Source organism: Terrapene carolina, unplaced genomic scaffold (genome assembly GCF_002925995.2).
Source record: "Terrapene carolina triunguis isolate 2854851 unplaced genomic scaffold, T_m_triunguis-2.0 Scaffold42, whole genome shotgun sequence".
Taxonomy (NCBI): Eukaryota; Metazoa; Chordata; order Testudines; family Emydidae; genus Terrapene; species Terrapene triunguis.
Window position 1 is genome coordinate 72,549,117 of NW_020664393.1, and position 23,218 is coordinate 72,572,334.

General features: G+C 40.6%; 1 protein-coding gene across 14 annotated transcripts in view; it reads left to right on the forward strand.

Annotated features, from left to right (window-relative positions):
- Positions 1 to 23,218, forward strand: part of SUPT3H (SPT3 homolog, SAGA and STAGA complex component) — a 469,967-nt gene that overhangs the window by 329,444 nt on the left and 117,305 nt on the right. For 12 of the 14 annotated variants that reach the window (XM_026655958.2, XM_026655980.2, XM_026655952.2 and 9 more), the window contains 3 exons: positions 3,358 to 3,444; positions 7,940 to 8,030; positions 10,130 to 10,266. In XM_026655958.2, coding sequence (XP_026511743.1) covers positions 3,358 to 3,444; positions 7,940 to 8,030; positions 10,130 to 10,266 — 315 coding nt within the window. Of the gene's footprint in view, positions 1 to 2,216; positions 2,294 to 3,023; positions 3,090 to 3,357; positions 3,445 to 7,939; positions 8,031 to 10,129; positions 10,267 to 23,218 lie in introns of those variants that run through there. The other 2 variants (XM_024212823.2, XM_024212825.3) reach the window with 2 other exon arrangements.

The following is a 23,218-nucleotide window of genomic DNA, read 5'->3' on the forward strand; positions in this document are numbered from 1 at the left end:
TTCTTAATAATTTAAAGATAAAAAAATATTAACATACAGTAGCTTTGTACTCAGACTACAGCAAGTTCTATTCCTAGTGCCCAACCAGAGTGCTCTAATTAGAGTAGGGACTAGGGAACTCCACAGGACGATGGTGGGAAACAATCCTACATCTTCACCGGGGTTAGGGCAGCACTGATGCCACTCCATACTTGTTATGCAGCCTCCGAATGGGAATAGTCTTCATAGCCCCTATACTGCCCCCCCAACAACATGTGGGGTCAGTGGCAGTAGATCCATTTGCCCCGTCACTGGCTGTTCCACCCTAAAAAGCCACTGCACTTGAGGCTGACTTTGCTCCCATTGAAGCCAATGGCAAACCTCCTATAGACTGCAGTGATGCATAGCTGAACCTGATGTTCCTAGGAAGCTGAGCTATACAGAGCTTGAAGTATATATCCTCTGTGCAATTTCCTGAAATCCCCTTCCCCAGGCAACATGATCATAGGAGTTCTACTGAAGCCACGGCCCTCAGTCCCTAGGAAGGGAAGGAATTGAAACATGTTGCATATAAATAGTAACTCTGACAGTCACATAGGACAGTTCATTACAATACAATTATAGCTTTGCACTCAGATATTATGGTTGTATGAATCAATTATATGAAGGTTAACACTATAAATACATATTTTGCCCCAACCTGGACTATGTGGTGTATACTTTTTAAAAAATGCCTAAATACATATTTACCTGAATTCCAGTTACTCAGTTAAATATGTATGTACCAGTTCAGAAGTAGTTATGGTCTCTCTGAATAAATAAATCATATTTTATAACCTTGCATGAAAGAATTATTCTCCTGTTTTGCCTTTTTTTTTTAAACTGAGAAAATTAAAATGCAGAGCTTTGTTGAGCTTTCACTAAATTAAGGAGGTGCACCAACCAACAAAACCGAGAAAATTCAATGATACGGCTCCTATTGTGTTGGTATGAACTAAGGACATTAAGCCAGATTTTGATCTTGCTTGCACCAGTGTAAACCCAGAATAATTCTGTTGAAATCAGTGGAGTTATTCTGGATTTCCTTGGGTGTAAATGAGACCTGAGTCTGGCCAAATGTGCTTCGTTTACACCATTATTTCATTGGGAAGGAAGGAGAAGCCTCATTTTAAATTATTTTTGTCACATTCATATCTTCATTACCATTGGAAAGAAGATTTGTTTGCAGTTGACCTAAATTAAGATGTCATTTTTTTGTGATTAGAAGAAGAGTGTTGTAAGGATAATGCAAGTGTCTTAAACTATGGTATTTTCTGCACAGAGAAGAGTTGCACTAAGATATCTTTTCAGTTTCAGTGGTTCTCCAATTTCATATGATATTTGAAAAAGCTGTGTTGCATTATTGTCCATGCCAAGGTCAGTTTTTGAAACACTTAAAAATGTATTGGCCCAAATTCACACATAGGGTAACTCTATTGACTTGACTTGAGTTACACCAGGGATAAATGCAACCCATTCTTTTTATATTTTTACCCAGCCTCTTTATATTTTATGCTGGAAATATAAGTACCTTGTGTGCCCTCAGACTAATCAGAATAAGAAGTAGTTTTGCCTTTGCCAAAAAATAGAACGATCATTTTTCACATTCTTACATTTTCCAGTTCAGTTTCAAGTAAGATTATGTTACTGTAACTTCTGAATTCCTGAAAACTCTCTGGTCTCTGTAGCTGTAAAGGCCCAAGTGAGCATTTCAAGGAAAAATCTGAAGCTTTTCATGCAGTATGTTTTGTGTTGTGCATACCAGATACAGTTAACGTTTTGTGTGCATGTGATTAGTGTGGAAAAAAATTAATGCAGTCCAGTATTATGATTTATGGACTGAATCCTTTGCCCACTGAACACTTGCCAAAACGAAAATCTTTTTTTTCTCCTTTGGATATTAGAAACAGCTACTGTTTTTGTTGATCTTTTTAACTTCTGAATAGGTCTATTTCAAGACATAGCAGCATGGGAGCTCAGATTAATAATATACTTATTCAGCCAGTGATGCTGAGTGAAACCATTGCTAGCATGAGTATGAAGGATAGAATTTCTTCAAATTATTTTCAGGTGCATTAATGTATTTCTGAAAGTGGAGTATGGAGGCATTTTTGCATGAAAAGAAATGAGATTTATCTTTTTTGTATCATGTTGCAGGTGTACACATGAGTTTTAATGTAATTGTATTCCTCCCACCAGCTGAGAAAGACAGGGATGAAAGCAAACATCCTGTGATGAAATTCTCCTTACTGGAAAAATGTTTCCCAAGCTTGGGGTAGGGAAGCAACTTGTCCAATGAGAACTCTATGTCCCCCCACCTGGTATTCAAAGTGACTTCCAGCCTGATTCCAAGCCCATTGGATTCAGTGGAAGGAATCCCAGTGACTTCATTGGGTTTTGGATTAGGCCTCATTAGCCCAGCAACTTGTTATTTATCAGTTTGCCATAGGTTTGGTGTCGACTCGTGTTATGCTGTCTTTAAAATGGACTCCTTTTGGACTTGGAGGAGGACTCTTAGCCCAATTGTCTTGAAGCCACCCACTTTGCCATTGGTGTAAAGGGGGTTATTTATTATATGGTGTGTTAAAGGCTCTTCTCAGGAGACCTTTGATCCATGGACAGAAGACTCAGTGGACTTGGAGGTCTTGATGTCCTGTAGAGGCACAGCCTTTAGGCCACAATGATTACAATGTAGATGAAGGCAGTTCTTTCCCTTCGCACTCCCTTGGCAGCCATAATCTAAGACTATGAAATTGCTCAATTCTTTCTTTGTGTCCTTCAAGTCTGAGTGAAAAAGAACATTCCTAGCATATGGATAAGATTGATACTGTTGAAAGTGAAGGACTTTTCCCTAAACATTTCTTCAACTATATTTATAGAATTAATGTTTGCTATTGCCCAGAAATTCTCAGCAGGATCAGCCAGCTAGTCTGCCCCCTTTATAGGAAGAGCTTTGCTTTTTACTTGTCTGCATTAGAGGACTCACGTCTGTTCTCTAGACTGCACTAGAAAATGAGTTGAAGAAAAGAAACAGAGTAGAAATTACAATTGTATATGCCGAGAAACAAGAGGTTTTACTTTTAAATGCAGCATTATGATTATTGAGATACGCCAAAAGTTTTTCAGTCTTTATATAATTTATGGCTGGAATTTTGGTTAATGGGAGTTGGATGACTGACTCCCTTAGGCACTTTTGAAAGTCCCAGCCTATATTTTTAAGATGATATATATTTTCCAACATGTCACCACACAGTGTATTTATCTGAACTTATTTTGAAACCTAGTAAATACAACATATATTACAGAAGCAGTAGTTTTACATTTCTTTGTTTTTATTAGTTGCAGCAAGCAGCTGAAGTTTCTCAGCTGAGAGGAGCTCGAGTCATCTCTGCTGAAGATCTTCTGTTTTTGATGCGCAAAGATAAGGTACAGTAATAAGCTAGTCAATTTGTATTAGAATTGTAAGTTTGACAGTGTGTATGTTAACTTAATGTGTTTACTTAGTTTAAACCAAGGGAGGCATCCTTATGAATAGCAATTTGTAAAAAGAATAATGTCATTATAATTAGTTTAGTTTTAGTTTCTGGGATAACTTCAACTTATCGATAGATTTTTTTTCACTTGATTGTTTTCACCTGCACTGGCAGAGTGATGGCAAGTTGACCTAGTAGGTTGGTTTCATCTCAAATAATAATTTAGACTATGATAAGCCTTAGCTTCTCTCTCTCCCTTCCACTTATATCATTATCAATCATTATAACATCCTTCCACTTACCTGAACACTGGATCCTGATGTGACACTTGGCACAGCTCTGTCCTTTCCCCTCTCTACATCTAGGATGTCAATAAATCATGTCTGGTTTTTTATAATATTTCCCCAAATCATCTCTCTTCCTTCTCCCTCCCTCCCAAACAAGCTTCTAAAACCTTGGTTGATGTCCCATTCCTCTCTCATTTTGAGTACTGCCACCCTCAAACTGAAAACTCCAGTTAATCCTGCATGCTGCAAATAAAATCATCTTCAACTCTCATTATTACGAATGTTTCCTCCTTAATTGAATCCTTCTGCAGGCCTCTGATCTCCTTCTACATCAAATTTTACATTTTCATCAATCAACATGTCTTATTGTATTTTGGCGTCCATCTTCCACAACCAGCTGTTGTTTGCACTGCCACCAAACATGAAATACCTTCTCTGATCCTGCTTGCCACTTCTCCTTCAAATCCCGCTCTTGATTAGTCTTCCACTGCTTACCTCCACTTCCTCTCTCTTACCCTCGGTTTCCTCAGAATCAGAACATGTTATCTTATAAAAAATAAACTACAATATCTAACAGACTCTTAGCCAATTCAACGTTTATCCTAAAGTATTTTAAGGGAAGGAACTAACAAGATGTATATATGACCTTTTCTTTCTCATTGTCTACTTAGATTGTAAGCTCTTTGCAACGTGGACCATCATTTCATTATTATTCCAGGGGCTACCAGCAACTCTGTTTTTAAGGTTGCCTTTTATAAGATCTCATTTTCAGTTGCTTATAACTTTGTCAAACTTTAACCATTTGGACTGAATTTTTTCTTGCCAAGTGTCTGCCTCAGGCTGAAATTTTGTGAAAAATTTCAACTACAATGGCGTAGGCTTTTCTGAGAACTAAGCTAGGGACAAATACACTGTTTTGGCCATGTTAAAAAAAAAAATCTGGTGACCTCTGCTTTGAGAAGCTCTAGTCCCTCCATTCTGTGGAATATGAACTTGAAATTTGGCAAGAGTGTGGTCTGTGTCAAGAATGTGCTTTTTGCCATCCCCATGAAAATGCACCCAAATTAGGTCAAGTTATAAGCCTTTGAAAAATAGTTTGCACATGCTCAGTAGAGACCTCCTAGAGCTTAACAGATAAAAATTCTAAGGATTCCATCTCTAATGGGCATGCTCCAGCTGACATGACTGAGCGTGACTTTCCGTGCACGGGCGGCTCTGGGCTGGTGCAGGCCATGTTGGGCTGGGTACAAGAAATGAGACCAGGAAACCTGTCTCCTGTGCTCACAATGCCCCGCTTGCTGACGCGCAGCATGGAGGAAGAAGCTGCCTGATATAAATACAGAGGGGACAAGAGCCAAAGCTGGGGGGGGGGGATGGGACAAATTGGTACAAGGAGCTTGGGGGAACCCATGACTGGGACTGGAAGATGGGGTGTGGGGGGACTGGGACTGGCTGGGCAAGGAGACTTGTATTGGGAGCAGGGGGTAGAGACTAAAACTGGCTGGGCAAGAAGACAGGAAATGGGAAGCAGTGTGACAGTGGGAAGGAGATGGTGTGGGGTGGGGAGACATCTGATGAGCTAGGATGTGGGGGACAGCTGGGACTGGCTGGGCAAAGAGACTGGGAGAAAGAACTGGATGGAAGGAGGAGCTTGGATGAGAAGGCTGGGAACGAGACAGGGAAGGGAATAACTTAGGTGAGGCGGGGAGGCATCTGGAGATGGAGGGAAGGGAGAAAGACACATTGGCGTTTCAGCCAGCCTGGAGGAACTGGAACTGACTGATCAAAGAGACTGAAGCTGTGGGGTGGGAAGGAACTGGAATGCCTAGGCAAAAAGACCAGGACTGAGAGCAAAAGTTGGAGGGACAGTTTGGCAGAGAAATGGTAAAGCACAAGCCTGAAATGGAACCCAAGATTCCCGAGTCTCACCATTCCTCTACTGTCAGCAAATATCTGTGAAACCCACTGGCACAGTGTCTCATTCCCCTCTAGTAGAGGATGGCTAATTACTACTGCTGTCAGTTACTCCGTTGGCTCAAATGGCAGAGGTCTGTGTGGTGGATCTGCAGATTCCAACCCTGATGATGATCCATGTGATGTCAGTATAATGCCACACAATGGATTTTCTATTTTTTAGTTTGCTTTTTAAGAAATTAGAAAGTTACACGCAAAAACTATGCTAAAAGAACTTTATTAAGGTTGCAAAGTCAAGCACTCAAAAGTAAGGAAACTGAACAATGAGTACAAAACAAAATATTGAGTAGCTGCTGATCAAGTAAGCTTTGTCCATCCTGTGCACTGAATGACGCAGGTGTCCTGTGGAAGAAATGGTATGTGGTCATGTAATTAAAGATCCATACACCCCAGGGTCAAAATTAAGATTGGATGGGCAACTGTAAATCTGGCATTTCTGAACTTTCAAGTGCTTGATATTTCAACTTAAATAATGTTATTTTAATGTAGGATTTTTTAAATATAATTTCCTGCCTGTCTGTCTCTCTCTTCTCTCCTCCCTCCCTTGCTGTGAGATGAAGGGCTCCTATTCTGTTTGGTGTCTGCGCTGAGCTGAGGATGGGCAGCTGAGGCCATGTGCGAGGTCTGGGGTGGGGTGGGGTAGTGTATGTTGTGATAAAGGGAGCCCTAGAATGGGGTCTATGCTGCTGCTGTGGTGTGGGACTGGCCTTAAAATGTTCATATTCTGTTATTGTTCTGGTATGTTGCCAAAAATTTCCTGAGGAATGCAAGCAAGAGAAGGGAAATGGTGATTTTAAACAGTTAAATATCGCAGCCAAACCTGACTGGAATTTTATGAGACAAATGAATGGCATAATTCTAGCCTCAAAGCTTTGTCCCTCCTGCGTTTCATAGGCTTGCTGCAAACAATGGAGCTGCTAGAGCTTCTCAGAAAAAGACTATCAGAATACTTTGTAATGGAAAGTGTTGTGGCAACCCCATATTTTGGTTGCTTCTATAATAAGTAGACAAATACAGAAATAAGGTGTACATTTTTGACAATGAGGGTAATTAACCACTGGAACAATTTTCCAGGGGTTGTGGTGGATTCTCCATCACTGACCATTTTTAAATTGAGATTGGATGTTTTGCTAAAAGATGCACTCTAGGAATTATTTTGGGGAAGTTCTATGGCCTGTGCTATACAGAAGGTCAGACTAGATGATCACAATGATCCCTTCTGGCCTTGGAATCTATGAATAAGTACTCTGGTCAACAAATGAAAGAATGTGGACTAAAAATGTTGCAATCATTTTCATTCCCCAGGTTTACAAAGGGAACAAGTTTTCAAAATTCAAAATTTTCTATGATTTTTTTAAAATAATTTTCATTTTTTTTCCTTTTCCTTTTTTCCCCTTTTTTCTCTATCCCACTTTTTCTTTCCTTAATCACTACCCTTTTTTTTCTTTTGTCACTAAATAGGGTAAGAAAGGAGAGGGAAAGAAAAAACAATAAACCAAAGAAACCTGAAAAGCTGAGAAACAGCTACAGCTACAGTTTGTGTTTTCTGACTTTGTCAAAACACAAATTCTTGATAATTTTTCATTTTGAAAAATGGCCTATTTTTGACATATCATTTGAAAATTTTCATCTCTAATCATAGAACATGACATGCACACAGTAGCTGTTAGACTTCCAAGAGGGTGTTTGAGGAGGTTGGTTAATGTGCAATCAGAGCTCCTGGAACTGTGTGTTTATAGGCCTAAATTTTCAAAAGTAAAGAAAGATTTTGGATGCCCAACTTGAGATACCTTAAGCAGGCCTGATTTTCTAAAAGTGTTGAGCATCCACCTTCTGAAAATCAGACCCCTTAGTGATTTGGCACCAAAAATCACCAGTCACTTTTGAAAATTTAGGCCAGAGTCAATGGAATTTTTATCACTGCACTATAATAAATCTGTAGAGGGCCCAAATTAGCAGCTGCTCACTTGGATGATTCCTTAAAGTCAATGGGATTTTCCATGCATTGAGCTGCTGCAAAATCAGAGATTCTGGATATATTTAGTAAATATTGCATATTAACTGAATAATATATGTACTTTCTCTCTGCGTACACACAGTGTGTGCTCTATAATGATCCCTATTCTGTAAAGCAACATTTTGTATACATTTTAATCATTGTCAATGTACTTTTTTCCCCTCCCTTAGAAAAAGCTTAGAAGGCTGCTCAAATATATGTTCTTCCGAGACTACAAATCTAAAATTGTCAAAGGCATTGAAGAAGATGATCTCCTTGAAGGTAAAAAACCTTTGAGATAATTTTGCCTTTTTAAGGGAATAATCAAATTGTGCACTGTGTATCCCAACAGAAAATTATATACCCACATCTAAATAGTTTTTGACACTCAAAATATTGGCTTAGTTGGCAAGTCCATTTAACCTTTTGCTTTTCCATTCAGACTACTTCATAAAAGTTCAATATTTCCATTCACCATCCAAATGATAAGTGGGACTGTTTAATGTCAGAACTGTGTTGAACTAAGAAACTGGTGCTGATTAAAAGGCTAATTGATTTCAGTATGTGTAATTTAAATGTGGCAGCTACAGTGTGCAAGGGAGAGGTACATGTCTTTGAAATTCATTTGAGTGGACATTTGTTAATTTATTATCAAGGGTTTTTGACATATTTTATGAAGCAACCATAATCTAAAGTCACTTAATACTGATATATGACCAGAACTTTCTTCCTGTGTTGTTTGAAGTTTTAAGGAACCAATGTATAGTTTAAAGAATTGGAAACACTTTTTCTTCTCCATTTCATAAGCAAGTCACATAATTTATAACAAATGGGCATAACTTTTAATCTAAGTAGATTTTGGTTTTATCTTGGGCCGAATCTTCAGTTAGTAAATATCCATTTAACTCCACTGAAGTCAGGGAAGCTATGCTGATTTACACTAGCTGAAGAGCTGACCTCTCATTTGCAGATAGTAAGGTTAGACTCTATCAGAGGTCAATCTTTCTTACTTTTAATAGATACTTGAGGAAGGAGTCTCTTTCTGTTTTACACTTTGGCAAAACTTGTGTAACTTATCATGCCAATAAAGTCTCACTAAATTGAACTACATTGATTTGAATTAAGTAGTAAATTACAGTTTTCATAGCTAAATCTTCTGTAAGTCAGAAGCATTTGAAAATGCCACTAAAAAGTAAGTATTCCTCTTAAAATTAAGAGTCAAATTTTCAAATGCGGCTTTACAGTTGCAGCCATGAATTCTAAGCACACTGTATTTTACACATGCAGTGTCCGTTGTACAAAATGCATGTGCAAATGTAGTGTTGGAACTATAGAAGCCCCATTTGAAAATTTGACCCTCCTTTTTTGTGGTCTCATCTACTGTACTTGCTGAATTTTTAGTTTATATCAAAATGAGGTTCCCAGCCTTCATATAGATATGACATCCTGTGCCAAGATTTCTTCATGGGCTACTTAGCAACTAGCTTGTTGTCTTCCTTCCCCTTTTTCTTGTTTGTTTCTTTACTGGGAGGGGATTGTCCCCTTGGTAAATAGGCTGTGTCTCCAACTATCTCTCTAATTGACAGTGGGATAAAACAAGCTGGCTGTGGAGCCACGCCTGCTCTAATGCCAACAGTTTAGTTAACTCTTTACCCATGGTCTTCTGGAGTTTGGCTGAGGGGTGACCTATCTTATCTCCTGTCTTAGCATCAAAGTTGCATTTTGAGGTTTGTGTGATGATTGCTTTTAGGACATAAGGTCCTTAAGATTGACTGATTGCCATGTATGGGTTTGGGAAGGAATTTTCTCCCCTATGTTACATTGGCTGAGTGTATTCATGCACATGAGAGAGGAGTCACCTCCCCAGGAAGATTCTGTGCAGATCAGTTGGTAACAAGAAAGGGTTTACAGGGGGCATATCAGCTATGGTTGGGCCTCGGGCAATTTTGTCTCAGGTGATTAGCTGGTAGTGCCCTGTTTGATATAGTTTACTTTCATAGTGCACTCTGGTTATGAAAGCCTGTGATGTTAGTAATTAATGTTGCAGTTTGATAAGTGGCTGTCAAGGCCTCATTTCCCAAACTCTGACGTGTTTGGAGTCAGAAGAAGCTAAAGATGGTGTGAGGATATAAGTAAAAGCAGGCCCTCACAACTGTGCACAGGTACAGAGCCTCCCATGAGCAAAAATGTTCTTTTCCAAAGGAGGGTTTAAACCTAGTGACTAGAACATTTAGAATATATTTGTCATCAGAATGGGAAGCACTGTATTGTTCAAACAGGTCCTCACTTTTAATGTTATTAAAGTAGGCCTTGCAGATGTAAAGAGTCACAGATGAACCGAAGTAACAGACTTGTTTTTAATTTTGTTCACCTTTCTATAGACAAATTCAACAGTAGCAGTGTCAACAAACGTCAGAAGCTGGCTCAAGACTTTCTCAACTCTATTGATCAGACTGGGGAGCTCTTGGCTATGTTTGAAGATGATGAGATTGATGATGTTAAACAAGAGCGGATGGAGGTAATTTTTGTCCTTTTCCCTACAAGGGTGACCAGATGTCCCGATTTTATAGGAACAGTCCTGGTTTTTGGGTCTTTTTCTTATATAGGCTCCTATTACCTCCAACCCCCGTCCCAATTTTTCACATTTGCTGTCTGGTCACCCTATTCCCCACTCACATCCAATTCCAGAATAGAAAGGAAATGTGCAATAGATTTCATACATCATGTTGTTCTGATTTTTTTTTTCTCAACACTTTTCAAATCATTGATGCCTTTCTAGGTAGATAGTGTAAATAGAATCTTATTTCCATATTTCTTCCAAGAAGGAAATGTTTCTTGTTATCCTATCTATGCATGCTGAAAGTTAGGGGGATGGACTAGATGTAGTCATAGATCTTTCAATCCATCTCAGCTCTGTTTCCCTTGGATAGACAGCAAATTCTATTTCAAAATATTGCGGTTAGGATAGTGCCAGTTGTGAGGAAGTCTTTCTGATTACTCCTTTTATATGGGAAAATGTTTTTAAAGAATATATAATCAGCTTCCTTTTTCCATGTTAGCATAGCTTAGAAATAAAGTGGAAAAGTTCTGCTCCCACACCACACAGTCTTGAGCTTACCCTTCTCTCTTTAAGATCTGCTTCCTTTTCTACGTATACATTTAAAGTCTGTCTTCATTATTATTTCAGAGATCTGCCCTGAATGTCTTTACTTTGTATTATTTATAAGATCTCTAAAGTGTCTTGTTTGCTTTTTTAAAAGAATTTACATATTTTCAGTGGTAGAGAGGTGGTAGGGTTTTTTATTGTTGTTGTTGTTGTTCTCTTCTTTGTGGTGAGCTGCCTGACATATTTAGCCATATTTGACAACTATGCCTTCTTGGTTCTTCTGTCTGTTGGTGGATTTCCTAAGGAGCCTGGATAAGAAATAACGTGACTTTCATCCTGTGCTAGAATAGTGGTTTTCAGTCTTTCTTGTACCGGGACTTCCCATCCCAATTAGGCAGAATCTTGCCAGGATCTCCCCCCATTTAGTAATATGGGGAGGGCTGGGTGGTTGTGACCCCCAGGTTCAGAAACCATGCCATAGAGCAATGGTTTCCAGCCTCTGTAGCAGGAATGGCAATTCTGACAAGTCATTTAAGATCTTCCCTCCCCACCACTCAAACCTGCATTTTAAGTTCCTTGGAGGAAGGACATTTCCTTTGATTGGTTCTGTACAGCACCATGCATGCTTTTGGCTCAGTATACAAGTGGTAAGTAATACTATATTAATGAGAGAGCAATTGTTCTGGGCCCTGGCCCACAACTGTTTGCTGCTTTACATTTACTTGTGCCAGTACAACCAACTTTTTAGTCAGCTAAACTGTAGGAGTTGCTTGAAAAGTGTGAAGACACTTATCCTGGAGGAGCCCATTCTGACTTTCTAGATAATTCTTTTCTATCAGCCTGCTGGGGAATCTGCTCACATGCCATAGGCTAAGCTTTCGCGTGACTTCATTTACCCGTTTTTTCCCCCTCATAAAAGTTCAGTTCATGAATCGTAGGGGATGCAATTAAATACATAATAGGATTGATTCTCCTCTGATGCTGGTTTTACAGTGGTCTACTTCTATTAGTTTCAATGAATTTACTCGTGATTTGCAGCAGTATGAGAAAAGAGCCATGCCCTATAACTTTTACAGTACATTCACACTGATTGAAACACCATGAAATGTGTAGTCAGTGTTTAAATATCCTGTACAGTTGGTAATAGAACCAGAAATCTAGTTTGTGATGCATGTTACTTCAAAGCGCTCAAAATTTTGCCCCCCTCCACCGTTTTTTTAAAATTTTGTTTTTTGGAGTGGATAGGGAGAAATAAGCAATTGCAGGGAATGTATTCCATTCCTAAAAGGAAGAGTTGTAAAGTAGTCTAGTGTATCACATTTTCTGTGTGCAGTAGATTATGATTAACCCATGCTAAGTTTTGGAGGCAGTCCAATAGACATACATACTTTCAAAACTTTAACAACCTTCTTTAAGGAATTAGTGTACTTAAATCGTGAACTGTGATCTAAAGGCAGTGTTCCTTTTAGGTATCAATTACCTCAGAAATGTGTGGTTATCTTGGTTTGGACAACTGCAAATGGTTTCAGTTCCACTTTGCCCAGGGCCAAAAACATGCTAAGTTGTCCAGAGCAGATGATAAACATATATTTCTGATGTCATTATGGGCTAAACAGGATATGATTGTTTAGTGGTATGGTTTCACTTATGATACCGAAAGCAAATATTGTCTATGCTTTATTTCTTTAAAAAACATGTGATAAAATTATAGTTGAAACTATATGAAATGTATTCCTCTTTTATGATGTCCATCACATATTTCCATCACTGAAGATTAAGGAAAGCTCCAACCCACTTTCAAACACTAATGAAGTAGACCAAGTAGCTTTTCAGCTTTGATTGAAAAATATCAGCTAACTCTGTTGATTTACATAGAAGGGGCATTCTACAATCAGAATATCTTGCAGCTAGAGACATCTTACTATATCGTTAATCTGACACAAGCATACTACCTCTAGCAATGATAGGAGTCAAAAAGGTGCAAGTGAAAGCTGAATAATCTTAAAATTCAGGGCTTAAAAGTAATTGAGAGTAGAAGAATCATTCTTGGTTCAATTAAGTACATGATTATATTACAATTGTGTTATATATTACAGTCAGTGTATCAGTATAAGAAAGTATCAAAACCAGCAATAAATAGTTGCAGCAGTAGTCAACTGGCTTGTCAATAAAAGCTGGATTAGAGATTCTGTATCACTGAATCATTAAACCTCAGTCTCCCAAGCTAACAGTAAACGATCCATGTTATGCTACTCAAAGTAACAAAACTGTAGATGGGATAAAATATTTCACCTCATAGACATAACTTGACTATAGACAGTAGAAAGTGGAACTGTCAGGAGCATAGAAATTGCCTGTTTCTGATTTGATAGGTTACAGTTTCTCAAGAATAAACCACAACTGTGCTAGTCTGTTGGGAAACCATGTTTGACTTATGGATTGCAGCCTCCTGCCTTTAAAGTGCAATAGAATAATCAGCATTGGCATCACTCTGTGATTGAATTTTCCTTCTGCTGCCTCTAGTGTACTATAGAATCCATGAGCACAATGAAAGATTACCAATAGATTGCAAGTTTGCTTTTCTCTGTGTCTTAAAAGTTGTACTTGAAAAGAGAAAATTGGTTAGAATTAGAATTAGTGTATGACATGGCTTGGCCAAAAGGGTAAGCTGGCATGTGCTGGTCTAAGTTCTTTGCATTTGTCTTCTAATTTACTGATTGGAGTGTGTGCATGTGAATGTGCTGGTACTTTGAACTTTTCAGGTGGTCTATTTTCATAAATATTAGCTTGGCCACTTACTTCACTCTCCTATGGATGACAGCCTTTCAGATTTTGAGATGTGCTGGAGGAGCTTCAGGCTGCTGTGGTAGTAGTCTCCGATTACATGCTTTTTATAGGCAAGAACACTCTCTCTCTCTCTCTGGTTGGTGCCACCATATGCCACTTAATATATAATAAGATATTAATTCCTGTGAGTTGGACCCTTTAAAAAAACAACCTAGCAGCAGTGCCACATTAAGATTACAAAATCAAGCTCTCAGAGGTCAGGAAATGCACTGTTAAGGTTAAGAAGAGGAACACTCTACTGTCACGAAATACAGAGTGAAAGTAGATTTGCTCTTATATTTGGGGCAGACTCCTTTCTAAGCTCAGGTAAACTACAATGTTCTGGTTCGCTGCCTGGCACAATCTCAGCCCCAGCATGAGTTAGAACAACCAACCTGTGCCAGCTGGTAACAGTCCCCAAGAGACCATCCACTAATGAGTACTGCTGAACTCCAGTCATGCCCCTTGTGGCCCATCCTTTATCTTTGACCAAAAGGTGTGGTGGCATAGAAGCAAACTATGCTGGCTTTATGTCTGCTGAGACTTCCCCCATGCCGGGGAATTCACAGCTGGATAGATAATGGTTAATATGTGGTCCCTCTGCACCTTCTCAGTGGTGGAAATGGCCTGGATCAGTGAAGAGAATCTGGTTTCCAATCTTAGTACATGGTGCATAAGTACAGTTTACTCCGTAGTCTTCATAGAAATGGCTTTTATATACTTTGTTTATCTGACACACACACAGTAAACCACAGCACTTACAAAATGCTAAATAAATATCTGGCTACAAAAACTGTATACTGAATCATAATGTGAAGTAAGGATGCCGATGATCTTTTCTTACTTCTGAATGCTTAATTGTGCAAATACAGGACGTTTTCAAAAGTGTCTAAAGGGTTTAGGAGCACAAGACCCATTGAAAGTCAGTGGGACTTGTGCTCTAAAGTCCCCTAGCTGCTTTTGAGAATACCCACGCAAAGTTCTCCCAATGTTGTGTTTTCACATAAAAATTTGTCAAAAGTACTGCTATATGCTGATAAAAATCGGAAACAAATATTTTAATAGTCAGAACTCTTGTTTATTTTCAGCTAAAGTAATTGCAAAAATGACCCGTTTTAAATGTACTTTAGTGTAGAAGGTTTCTTTTCCTTTCTAAAAAAGTCATTTGCCGTCATTTGTTTTATAATGGTGCTATCTCCCCCACAGGGAAAAAGCCTTCCCATCAGAAAGCTGAACGGACATGCAAAGGAATGCAAACAGCATCACACTGTGAATGCTGTATTTCAGTTGTTGTTCCCTTAGGATTCAAAGGAACACCATTCATCTGTCACTCTGTCTGCTAGTTTAGGGATATATTTCCAACACTCAGATTTTATATAGCAATAATTCAGCAGGAATAGCCACCATAATGCTTTCATAGTACATTGCATTTTTGAATAAACAGTGGAGGGAAAATAACTTCAATAGAAGAATACAGTACCTTTAGAAAGTAGGCTTGAAGCCAAGAAAAAGTTAAAGCTTGGTTACATTTGGAAAGGGGTAGGCAAAATGTGTGGCTTGTTAGAAGATATTGTCCTATAAAATTACACACAAGACATATTTAAAAACGAAGTAGGCCAATATACCACCTGTTCTAAGATCCCTAGATTCATTTTCAGTTTAGACCTGATTCTCCCTATACACTCCCAATGGAGCTAATGGAAATACTTGCATTCATTGAAAAGCCTATGGTGAGCTGTGCATAGTTCATGGAAAAGAAACTGGTTTCACTCACTCTTTTGCAAAATAGAGTAAGCTGCAAGGAATTCCTCTTTAATCTCCCAGCAGGAAGAGGGTTGTGTGTGGAATGTATAGGACTTGTTCATTTCTTGTGTGTTCTGTAGAAACAGTGGGTGTGGAATTTCAGAAAGGTGTGGTGGTGCCCAAATACCTTGTTCATGATACTCATGTAGAGAACCAGCACAAATTGCTGCCCCTAGCTGAGGTGTACCAGGTTGGGGGCTGAGCACTGGAAGTGAGAGCAGACAGCTTGTCTCTTCTGTGCTCTCAATGACTCCCCCCTGGAGGAGGAAGCCATCTGATTAAAATGCAGAGGGAACAAACTGACCAGGAGGGGGGGAGAGGAGTAGATTGGGATAAGTAGTCTAGTGAGACTGGGACTGGGGGAAGGGATAGAAACTGCTACTGGGAGCTGGAGGGGCAAGACTAGAACAGATTAGGCAAGGAGACAGCTTGAGAACTCTGGGAAAGAGTAGGATTGGCTGGACAAGAAGACTGGGAGCTGGTGTGCAGAGGGTGGCATTGGGAGCCAGTGAAGGAAACGGGGGCAGGGGTATGGAGAGCAAGGTGATTTGGGGGGAGCTGGGGAGAAGGGGGCAAGACAGAGACTGGATGAACAAAGACTGGGATTAGGAACCACTGGGTGGGAACAGGGGCAACAAGAGGAGAGACATATCTGACAAGGAGCTGGAGTGTGCGGGAGAACTGGGACTTGCAGGGAAAAGAGATTGGGACAAGGAGCCAGAGAGAGGGTGTTGGGGGAGACTGAAATTAGATGAGGAGCTTGGGTAGGGAGCCTGGAACTGAAAGCTGGTGGGGTGGAAAGGGAGAGATGGATTGGACAAGGAGCCAGGAGGGGGGGAACTGGCTCGGCAAGAAGACAGGGATTGGATGTCGGGAGGAGGAGAGACTGGGAGTTGGGATTCCAGCGAGCCTAGAGGGAGAGACTAGGACTGGCTGGGAAAGGAGAATGGTGCTGGGACATGGAGCCAGGCATGCAAAGAGACAGGATGGAATGGGGATATGGCAAAAGAGTTTGTTTCCACCAGCGCACACTCCCATCCAGAGCCTGGAATGGAACCCGGGATTCCTGAGTCTCACCGCTCCTCTGCTGTCCGCAAATATCTGTGAACCCCTTGGCAAAGTTTTTCTTCCACTTCTAGTGCTGGTCCACATACAAAATTCAACCTGCTCCTACTATCACAGGGTGTCTCAAACAGGGGTCACCGCTTGTGTAGGGAAAGCCCTTGGCGGGCCGGGCCGGTTTGTTTACCTGCCCCGTCCGCAGGTCCGGCCGATCGCGGACCCCACTGGCCGCGGATCGCTGCTCCGGGCCAACGGGAGCTGTTCCAGCTGCTGTTCCAGCAGCTCCCAGGTAAACAAACCATCCTGGCCCGCCAAGGGCTTTCTCTACACAAGCGGCGACCACTGTTTGAGAAACCCTGTACTATCAATTACTTGCTAGCTAATGTCTGTGTGGTGAATATAAAGATTGCAATGCTACTGACTGCCCATGTGGGTGTCAATATGATGCCACCTTATGGAATATTTTTCCAGTTTATATTTTCTTAAAACCTAGAAAATTACACCCAAAAAAGGTATATTAAAAGAACATTATTAAGGTTGCAAAGTCAAGCACTCAAGAGTTAGGAAATATCAGAATTAAGGTTCCTTAAATAGCCTTCTTTTGCATGTGCATTATGATGCTATTTTTTCCACAGGACCCTTGTCTCATTTAGTGCACAAGATGGACCTGCTTTGGGAATGAATCAGGACTGTGTAGTGACAGAGACTGTTGCCTGTAGGCCTCTGCTTCATTTGTTGCGGAAGTTGGAAAGTGCATAGTGAATGAGGCACAGGGATTGCAAGAAGAGATGGGATGGTCTCAAGGTTAAGGTGTTCAAATGCCATGCTGGCGAATTGGATTCTATCCCCACTTTTGCCACAGAGTTACTGTGTGATGCTTGGCAAGTAACTTAAATCAAAAATTGTTGCATGTGGTCACTTTTTGTGTGTTCCTCGTTTTCTGGGTGTCTGACTTGAGACCTTTGGGTCCCATTTGCACTCTCAGCTGCAACTAAAGTCAGTGGGAACTGTGCTTTGAGCATATCAAATGCTATGTAATGCTAAGTACTCTCAAAAATCAGGTTGAAGGTGTCTCAAACTGTAGCTACTTTTGACTTTAATCTCTCTGTGCCTCAGTTCCCTATCTATAAAATGGGGATTGTGACTGGGTGCCTGTGATGGGCCTCACTGAAAATACCCACACTCAGAGCAGACTGCAAGAAATAGGGCAGGCAACCCCCAAAACTGGTGGTTTACTCTATAAATAGATTCACAAATCCAGTAACAAAATAGCTTCTGCAGTACAACACTGGTTAACCAGAAGCCAAACATAGTCCTGCTTATACATTCCAGCCCTCGGCTCCCATCCAGATAATTAGTTCTGAAATGGTGAGAGATTATTGAAAACCTAATTCACCATATGTGAGGTTCTTACTAATCCCAGAGGATCAGACACACCCTCAGGTCAGTATATATTTCAGATCTTACCCAAATATCACACTGTCAGCCAATGCTCAGTAAGCTAACTAAAGATTTATTAATAAAAGAAAAGGAGAGTTATAAATGGTTAATAGATCATATACATACAAATGACTTCAAAGTCCTTATATCAGATTTGTAGCAGTGATGGAAATGACTGCTGACTTGTAACATCTCTCTGGTAACTTCCAAGAGATTGGAAGGTCCTCAGTCTACAGTTCAAGATGCTCCTTTTAGTTGTAAATCCACAGTCCAGAGAATTAGAGCAGGAAAAGAGGCAACATGGAGATGTCTTTTTATATTCTCTGCCATGTGCATGGAAAATTAGTGTCCCAAACAAAACCCACAGCCCGTTTGTAAAAAGTTACTGGCCCAAAATGGTGTCTAGGGTCACATGAGCAGGTCACATGTCCTTACACATGGTTTGCTGAATCACAGGGGATGGCCACTGGCACGTCACTGTCTGAGGCATCCACAGGAAGACCTACTGGGTGGGATGAGTTTCTTCTATGGCCCATTGTGGGAGTTGAGTGTTATTGATAGGCCATCAATAAATAGCTGTCTAGCCCTGATGTAAATCTATCTGGTGAATGTCATCCAAGAATACGACACAGGTTTAAGATACAAGTACATAGCCAATATTCATAACTTCAGATACAAAGATGATACATGGATTTAACCAAGATAATCATGCTTGATAGATTGTAATGTTTCCATTGACAACTTACATGATACATGTTGTACAAGATTTATGGTAATTGTATGATATAAACAGTCATCTTTAATCATACAGCATCACAGGGATAATAGCACCTTCTCACCTCACAGGGTTTTGTGAAAATAAATTAATATTTGTGAAGCATTGAGATACTACAGCAATGAGCACCATAGAAAAAGTCTATGAGGAAATAAATAATTGTATCTTCAAATCAAGGTTTGAATAATGTGCAGTAAATAAGGCATCGGGCCACAGATTGAACAACGAGGATACAACAAAATATTAAATAGCTGCTCAGTAAGTGAGCACCATCGATTCTGTGCACTGAATGAGAAAGGGATCTGGTGGAAAAAATAGTATCGTGATTATAGACTGCATTATAATACATACTCACAGACAACCTTAATTCTAGCATTTCCTCACTTTTGAGTGGTTGACTTTTCAACCTTAATAACATTATTTTAATGTAATTTGTGTGTGTAAAAGATATACTCACACAAATTAAACTAAATAAAAACAAAAACAACGTTAATTAGGCTGCAGAGTCATGCTCTCAGAAATTAGGAAACACCAGATTTAGAGTTGCCCATGAAACCTTAATTCAGTATCCTTATGCACTGAATGAGGTTGGGGTCTCATGGAAAAAATGTGTGCTTATGATCACATCACATATGATCATGTAATTAAAGTTATAAGCGCAACGGGATCAAGCCAAGGGTGCACAGTCAACCATAAAACTTGGCATTGCAACCTTAATAACATTCCTTTGAAGTCATTTTTGTATATAATTTCTGAGGTGGTTGTTTTTTTAAAGGTAAAGGTAAAAACAAATTCTGTTCTGTACAGCTCTCACAAAGTCCCCCCATTTGCATCATTAGCAGGGTTTGAACTTTGAGCCTGAGCACTGCAACACAGACCTATCTGACCTGAACTCCAGGACTCAGTGTGTTAGCTGGCAGAAGGAAAGACTCTTATCCCAAAGTTGAGGGTTGGGTTGCTGGGTCCAGGTAGTGGTGGGACACAGCCAGGCTCAACTCAGCTCAGCTCTTTCGCGTCTCTTCTCTGGGAGGTGAGGGGTCCTGCCCCATATAGTGCCCCTAGAAGGGGAGGATGGGCTGCCAGGAGCTGGGGGATTTCGTTTAAATTGTTATGCCCTAGAGGTGTGTGTGTGTAGAATGGTATGCTGGGACTATGTGATAGATGTAACAGTAGAGGTACGTTTATGGGGAGCCTGCCTTGTCTCTCTCCATCTCCCACCCTCCAGGGAGTAGGGGTGCTCCTGTCCCATATTGTGCCACCAGAGAGTATGGGTTGCTGGAGCTATTGTGGAGGGGGAAGCCTAGCCTGGCTCTCACTCTCTCTTCCCCTTATAGCTGCTCCTATACATTTCCAGTACAATGTCCACTACTACTGCTTTGGTGACAGCATGAGCTGGGCTCTTTAGAACGCTCAGTGATTTTGGCATGCTATCAGAATTTTCCTGTGGAACTCGAGTGAGAGAACGGAAATGGTGATTTTTAACACTTTATTACTCAACTAAATGTGAATGGAATTTCACAGAAGAGAGTAAAGGCACTTCTGTTTCCTGAGAGGTGTCTTCCTCCTGAATAGCAAAGGCCTGCTGCAAACAATGGGAATGTTAATGCTTCTCGAACTAAAGGCCAAAGAATCCTTTAGAATGGAAAGTACTGGGCAACCTAATTATATGGGACAGTGCCCACATACTGTGTTCTTCTCTTGATCCAGGAAAGAAAACTGATCCAAAAAGAAAGTGTAGATAAAAACTTATCCTTGCGGCAAAACCATGGGAGTTTACTCTGAGCATGGGCAGCGTGTGAACGGAGGCTCGGGGAGGCCAGCCCCCAGCCCGGCCCCCCCTTCTGCCTGAGGCTATGATGGAAAATTAGTTTTGCTTGAAGCATTGGTGTAGCGATCTTACGGGTATTACCTGTCATGGATCAGTGTGTGGGCAGTCATGCCTAGTGGTTGGAGCAATGGGAGTCAGAAACTGAGCAGACCTGGTACAGGAGTGGTTGCAGCTCCAGGTATAAGAATGTTAGAGGTACCTGCCATAGGAGTTATTTTTGTGTGCATCTTTTCAGTCCTTTTTTGGTAAATCTGAATAAATAAATAAACATAACTAAATCATTTTGACAATCCGTCTCCAAGGGCACACCAGTCTATCACCCTGACAGTGACTAGGATCAAAGCCCAGAGGAGGTAACATTTTGACAGTGGTATATTTTTTAACAGTCCTATTTCTAATTCCATCTCAAAACTCAGAGCCAGTGTGTGCCCATCATGATGACTTTGGTCATAAACTGCATGGGATATGGTGGATCATAGAATATCAGGTTTGGAAGGGACCTCAGTAGGTCATCTAGTCCAACCCCGTGCTTAAAGCAGGACCAATCCCTAACTAAATCATATAGCTGTCATAGAGGCCATGAGATCCTAGAATACTGTTCGGTGTTGCTGCGGGTGAGGGGCAAGAGTGCTGTCATATTAGGATGACATCATTGACTACATTTATGTAAGGGAGAGCACTAACCCAATATCCTCAGTTCCTTCTCCCTAGCCCCCACACACAGCCTTGAAGTTCAAAGGACTCCAAGGGAGAGGAGAAGACGGATAATGTGAGAGTTAAACAGAACTACCTCTGTCTGCAATCTAGTTAGCCTCTCTTCTTATAATTAGTTTCTTAGGTGTACTCTTAATTTAGTTAGAGTAGTTGGAGCTGCTTGCTTCAGATTATCCAAAAGGCTCTGTCAGATCCCAAACCCCGTACAGAATTCAAAAGGTTTGAGTCCTGCTCAGCCCTCTTTCCGTAGACTGCTGCATGTTTGGTGCCTAGTGTGCGTGGGAGAGGTTCACATATGTCCTAGAGAACAATTTGCTATGCTTTCACCCCTCGCATGAGAAAGGACAGACAGCTAAGCCTGGAGGCACTTTGACTTCCTTGAGCCTCCAAGTAGACCATCTTAGTGCTCCTTCAAAAGTTTCAAGGTCTTCTCTAAAGCGATCCGAGATGCACCCTGCCACTCCAGCTTTGATACCTTTGGACACCTGAGAAACGGCTACTCAATTTAATTTCACACTGGGACCCTTCACGTCTGTCTTCACACTCTCTTCAGGGATCCCTCTTGTGAGAAACTTCTATGAGAGGAAGAAGTATGCAAACTAGACACAATCAACTCAGGATTAAATAAAGACTGGGAATGGCTGAGCCATTACAAACATTGAATCTATCTCCCCTTGAAAGTATTTTCACACTTGCTTCTTATCAAACTGTCTGTACTGAGCTATCTTGATTATCACTTCAAAAGTTTTTTTCTCTTACTTAATTGGCCTCTCAGAGTTGGTAAGACAACTCCCACCTGTTCATGCTCTCTGTATGTGTGTATATATATCTCCTCAATATATGTTTCACTCAGTATGCATCCGAAGAAGTGGGTTGTAGCCTACGAAAGCTTATGCTCTAATAAATTTGTTAGTCTCTAAGGTGCCACAAGTACTCCTGTTCTTTTTGCGGATACAGACTAACACGGCTGCTACTCTGAAACCTAAAGATAAGAGACTTCCTGATAACTCTCAGGGATCAACCAATGCAGACAACACAATTCTTCCTATGATTCCAAAGTTTTGTGGCCTCTTCTACCTATGTTATACCTTTTGCTCATCTGCAAATGATGAGGCCTCTACGACACTGAGTAATGTCTCATCACATGCCCAATGTACACAATCTGAAAAGGAAGCTAATCATATCCCCCAAACTGCTTCAACAGCTTTGCTGGTGGGAGACCAGAGACAACGTACTGCAAGGGGTGTCATTCATACCTGCATCACCTACTGTTAAACCCATCACAAATGCCTCGGTCGGAGTTCTGTCAGGACCTCTGTGTGCATGACCTCTGGAACACCTGGGAGTCCAACTCCACATCAGTGTTCTGGAACTCAGGTCTAAGATGTGTTCCAAAAGCCTTCCACCAGTCCATACAACACTGTGTAGTACGGATGCTCATAGACAATACCATGGCCATATACTATATTAGCAAACAGTGGGGAGCACGCTCCCAGGCCCTCTCCAGAGGCAGGCAAATGGTGGCTCTGGTATACTCACCATCACGTTCACCTGCTAAAAGTACAGTCAACAGAAGAGGAGAACATATAGATGCACTCAGCAGGATGTCTTACAACCAACAAAAATGGTCTTTAAATTGGTCAGTGGTATCCTCACTATTTCTCATTTTCATATCTCGCAAGTACTGGCAAATACTGACATGTGTACACTGAATATGGGCTGTAGGGGTGATTTGTATACATTTCCAGCCCTGTACTATATGTTTAAAATTATGTGGATTGCAGGTAGTTTGTGATCTGACAAAACACTGCTCAGACTTCTAGGATAGGAAGTAAAGAAGGCTTATGCGTACCTTTGATACTACAAAGGAAGTGAGATAGGCAGATTGTAACTAACCCATGCTGGAATTTGGCCAG